The sequence below is a fragment of the Leptopilina boulardi genome, unplaced genomic scaffold, assembly GCF_019393585.1.
Source record: "Leptopilina boulardi isolate dan_hultmark-lab unplaced genomic scaffold, ZJU_Lbou_2.1 LbouV2_330, whole genome shotgun sequence".
NCBI lineage: Eukaryota > Metazoa > Arthropoda > Insecta > Hymenoptera > Figitidae > Leptopilina > Leptopilina boulardi.
The window spans coordinates 3,999,756-4,005,258 of NW_026137897.1; the positions used below are offsets into that span (position 1 = coordinate 3,999,756).

The following is a 5,503-nucleotide window of genomic DNA, read 5'->3' on the forward strand; positions in this document are numbered from 1 at the left end:
ATAAATTTATAGAGAAAATTTTTTCCTAATTCAGGCCTCGTATTGATATTAGAAAGAGAAAGAAGTCGTTTTAGTCGATTTTCATTACAACAAAAATCGAAAAAGTCGATTTTTTTTATTTTTAATAAATTTTATTAGTTAATAAATATTTCGTTCTTATTAACATTAATTATTAGAAATTAAATAAATTTTTTCTAATTCTATAATAAGAATGTTTCACAGGAACATTTTCATGAACACGTTTTAAAACTTTTGTGTTGTAAGAAAAGTATTAAATAAATTGCAAAAATTCTTTTTGGACATTGTTGCATATTACATAGAGAGAAAAAAAAAATTTTTTGAGTGTATTTAGTTCAATTTCTTATCTGTAGGTGGCGTCTTCTAAAAGGTGCCTTTTTTTGGTATACGTGATTGCGGACAACCAGTAATATATAATTTCAAATTTCAAACGCGAATCTCTTTATAAGTGTTTATTCTAGACAATAAACCTAAAAAACGATTTTTTAGAAGGTTTTTTTTTTATTTTTTATGAACATTTTTCTCCAAAATTCGAAAAAACGCCGTGTTTTTGGGGAAATTTACCCCCGTATAAAAAAACAGGGGGTTGAAATATGAAGTTTCAAAAGTTTATTCTCTAGTTTTTTAACTAAGGAATCGAATGGTTTTTGATTTTTTAAAATCGATTTAGTAGATTTCGAGAAAAGCCGTGCACCAGTTGGAAAAATGTGTTTTTCGAGAAAAACGCGTTTAAAGTTTTCATAACATAATACATTGAGCCAGGACTATCAAACAATTTTTGATTACAACTTTTGTTTTTTTTACATATTTTTTAAAAAACGTTTTGGGACAATAATTTTATGATACTAAGGAACATTTTCAAACAAAAAAAAATTGATTTTTTTGGAATTCTAAACCAGAAAGTCCCCTTAAACTTCATAATTAAACTATGAAAAATTTTAAAGATTTCAATTCAGTAGGACAAATTTTGAAAAATAATAATTTAAAGTTACTTTAAAAGAAGAAAAAAATACAAGTCATTGTAAAAATTATTCGAAATAAGAATTTTGGCAAATATTTTTAATAAATTAAATTTTCAAAGAAATTAATTAAAATATGATTGAAAAAAAAATTAATTTATTAATTAAAATTGTTGTAAATTTGTTTTGCTAAAAATTATTGACAAAATTGTAAATAGTAATTAATTTTAAAGAATTTTTAATAAAAAAAATTTTGAATTTTTGAAAAATTGAATTAAAATAATTGAAATAATTAATTTAGCGTAGAATTTTAGATACAAATTTTGAAAGCAATCGAATTTGGAAGAGATATATTGAAGTATTTCAGAAATATGTAATTAAAATTTCAAGAGATATACAAAAAGAATTTTGGTAAATTTTAATTGAGGAAGATTTTTTACAAAGTTCAAAAGATAATTGAATTTAAAAATACTTTTAATTGAGAAATGTGTTAATTAATGGAATTTTTGAAGACTTTGATTAAAGTTATCAGAAATAATTAATTTAACAAAGAATTTAAGTTAAAAATTTGAACAATTGTTAAATTTTAAAATAGTTGCAGTTACAATTGTTGAAAACAATTGAATTTCAGGAGATTTTTAATCAAAATGTCCATAAACTTAAATTGCTGAATATTTTTTTCTAAGATTTAGACAATAACTGAATTTTAGAAAAATTTGTATTGAGAAAGTGTTTTAAATAATAAAATTTTTATAAAAGTATATTTTGTTTAAAAAAATCGAAAAACTCACATTTTATAAAAATTAGTCGAAATAGTCGCATTCATTGAAAAAAGTCGAAAGTCATGCAATCCGAGGCTTGTAATTTTTTGGTTCAAATTTGGATTTTTATGAAATATCCCATTATTCGAGTTTCAACATAAAATAGAAGAAATGAGTGATGAAAAAAGGAAATATTAATAAAAAGGGGAAAAAATCTTTTTAATCCCCTATTAATTATCTTATTTTTGAAAAGATTATTTACAAGGTAAATAAATATTCTTTATATTTACAATAAAGGTGACAGAAAAAGTGTTTCAATAAAAATATATATATGAAACCACTTCAGAGAAACATAACCTAAAAATTTTGCAATTGTTTTAACCTCGCCCACAATAAAGAAGAATGTACGAGACACTTGCTTCATAACTTCATTATGTATGCAAAAAACATACCTGCCTACACAATGCCATATTAAGCAAAATGACTAAAATGATTAATGTTATATTGTGTTTTTTACCGATTTAAAACTTACCCAAAACGATAACATTCTTGTTCGATGGTAATTTATTGTTTCCACTATTTTGTACTTCTGCTAAAATAGAGGACCTGTAAATAATAAATTTAAAAAAAAAATTATAAATTAAAATATTATAACACTTTGCGTTTTTTTTAAGTGACTGTTACACATGAGATCATAGTACAATGGTCAAAATTCCATTTAAAAAACAATATCTAAATGATGTGAAGGAAAAAATGTTTGAAATTGTTTTCAATCTTTACCATAAATTGTCTTTATTTTCTGTGTCTTCTTTCTTTTTCATCTGAAATCCATTATTTTGTAACATCGTGTCAATAACCACTGTCGATGCCATTACACATTTGACAGGCTGTGAGCAATGAGAAGTTAATCACTATTATTAGAATCAGGGTTGACAACAATAAAAAAACAGAATCCTACTCATATTGCGCATGCGGCAATCTAAATTTAAAATATCTGTTTAAAAATATATTAATTACATTACATATATGTATAGTTTATATAAACAGTTAAGCAATTAATTATTTTTAAATATATATTTATTCACGCTTATTATAATAAATATGGTTAATCGCTGTTTTTAGTAGTCGTAGACTTGCGCATTTGCTTTGTTTCTGTATTCACAGTGAAGATAACGTGCAATTAAGCTGCTTCTACAACAAATTTTTTTCTTCATCGGCATCAATAAGACGAAGGCCGTTTCCGATTAACATTTTTAGCGCATACTTGAAGGCCAAGGCAGAATAGATTCTTTAACGGGAACGCAATCGTGAACGGAAACGTTAAAATGAGTAAGAGAAGAATAAAGGTATTTTCTATCCTTCTCTTACTTATTCTTATGTTTACGATTGCGTTCCCGTTCAAGGATCTATTCTGCTTAGGCCTTAATAAAGTGTATACTAGGGAAATATGCAGTCTCCTTGTTTTTCCGTGCAAAAAAAGGACACTGCATACTTCCCTAGTACACTTTATGGACGTCCATTTGGTTCAACTGTGGAACCTGCTTTAAGTCGGTTCTACAATGATCACGTTGACATCACATTGTTAATCTTAAGGCCTTTCTCCAATAGGATCCTAAACTCTTGCGTTGCGTATGCATTGCGTCGGTTGCTATTGGCAACCAATGCTAAAATCAACGCGTCAGTCACGCAATGCATACGCAACGCAAGAGTTTAGGATCCTTTTGGAGAAAGGCCTTTAGGCCCTATCCAGAATGGAGCTAAACGCAACGCAGATGCGACGCATCCCCATTTGCTTAAGGTGCTTTTATACCTCCAGTATTTTGATCAAGCAATCGGCTGGATTGAATTTTCACGGAGAATCACTGAATTTGATTGGCTCTAAAAATATTTAATTTAATATAATTTTTATTATTTATTATTATTTATTATTATTATTTTTATTATTATTTATAATTTTTATTTTTAATATTTAATTTTTTAAATGGAATATTAGTCAGAGCCAATCAAATTCAGTGATACAGCCGTGAAAATTCAATCCAGCTGATTACTTGACCAAAATACTGGAGGTATAAAAGCACCTTTAGCATTGCGATGCGTCGGTCTGCGTTGCGTTTGGCTCCATTTTGGAGAGGGCCTTAAGTCAGTTCTACAATTGGCATGTTCATACTTGGACGTTGACGTAAACGTGCTGACGTCACAATGCTATTCAGCAGCGTCTACAATAAAGCAGGTTCTACAATAGAGCACATTCACGGACGAAAGTGCTCATTGTAGAACCTGCTTAATAGCGTTGGACACGAACGTGTACCTAACGAGTCAGAGGGGTATAGAGATATACGTATATACCCCTCTCTCTCTCTTATTAGGTACACGTTTGCGTTTACGTCCGACGCACTTTTTGTAAAGGCCTAAGCAGAATAGATTCTTGAACGGGAACGCAATCGTAAACGGAAACGTAAGAATGTGTAAGAGAAGGATAGCAAATATCTTTATTCTTCTCTCACCCATTCTTACGTTCCCGTTCAAGAATCTATTCTGCTTAGGCCTTAAGGCGGTTCTATAGTAGGAGCAAAAGGCAAGTGCAAGTTCCAAAAAAAATAAGTGCAAGAGAGATAGGTAGTCTGGCTATCTTTCTTGCACTCATGGTTTTCTTGGAGTTACACTTGCCTTTTGCTCCAGTTCTGGAACCTCCTGTAGAGGCAGTTAAGGCGCTTGTACACCTCACAAAGTCTGAGTATATACTCGGAAATTGTCAGAGGTTACATTAATTTTGATTGGTTTTGATTTGAAGATTACATATTCTCTATGTGCAAAGCAAATCAAAATTAGAGAAATCTCTGACAAATTCCTAGTATACTCAGAATTTTTTAAGGCGGTTTCAGAATAAGGCCTAAGCACAACTGAGCCGGGTACGCAAGTTGGAGACGGGATGTATAAGTTCCCACAATCGAAATTAATTGTGCGTTGATGCTGATTCTACACTCACTTAAAACTGCGCGAGCGGTCTGCTTTCTCGTGACGCTTCCTATATTTAACTATATCTATATATCCAATAAACGTAACGGAAAAGTGGAGAAACTCGGTAAAGCTGAGTTCAGAATGAGTACGTTACGTTATAACGTTAACGTGTGATGTCACCCATTTGAAATAGAATTGTGACGTCAGCACGTTAACGTTATAACGTAACGTGTTCATTCTGAACTAAGCTTAAGTGTAGAATCAGCATGATGCTGATTCTACACTCACCTCAAACTGCGCGAGCGGTCCGCATTTGCGTTACGTTTCTTATATATATAGATATAGTTAAATATGAGAAGCGTCACGGAAAAGCGGACCGCTCGCTCAGTTTTAGGTGAGTGTAGAATCATCATGATACCGAGATAGCTAGACTATCTTTATCTCTTGAACTTGTGGTTTTTTAGACTTGCATTTGCCTTTTGCACCTATTGTAGAACCTCCTTAAGAATCAACCCTGAAATTTATTACTTAATTGAATTTTTCATACGTAAAGACGTAATATAAATATGAAATTCATTTAAAAGAATATTATTTCATTAATATGAATTTAACAAGTAAGATCTTTCTAGGACATTAAATGATTTCAAATCCTTGATAAAAAATTTTTATTCTAACGTCGAATTTAAAAAAAAATAAATCAGTTTTCAATTTGACATTTTAATTAACAGTGTGAACGCACTTCAAAGTTTTGAAAGAACCATTCTGCTATTGTAGAGAGGCCTCAACTTAACAAATTCGAGAACACTA

General features: G+C 30.0%; 1 protein-coding gene across 3 annotated transcripts in view; it reads right to left on the minus strand.

The window, feature by feature from the left end:
* LOC127285329 (cytoplasmic dynein 1 light intermediate chain 2) overlaps positions 1-2,666 on the minus strand; it is an 85,864-nt gene extending 83,198 nt beyond the window's left edge. For all 3 annotated transcript variants that reach the window (XM_051311290.1, XM_051311289.1, XM_051311288.1), the window contains exons 1-2: positions 2,519-2,666; positions 2,271-2,344 (exon numbers count right to left, since the gene is read on the minus strand). In XM_051311290.1, coding sequence (XP_051167247.1) covers positions 2,271-2,344; positions 2,519-2,610 — 166 coding nt within the window. In that variant the 5' untranslated portion in view covers positions 2,611-2,666. The remainder of the gene's footprint in view (positions 1-2,270; positions 2,345-2,518) is intronic.
* Positions 2,667-5,503: the final 2,837 nt, after the last annotated feature.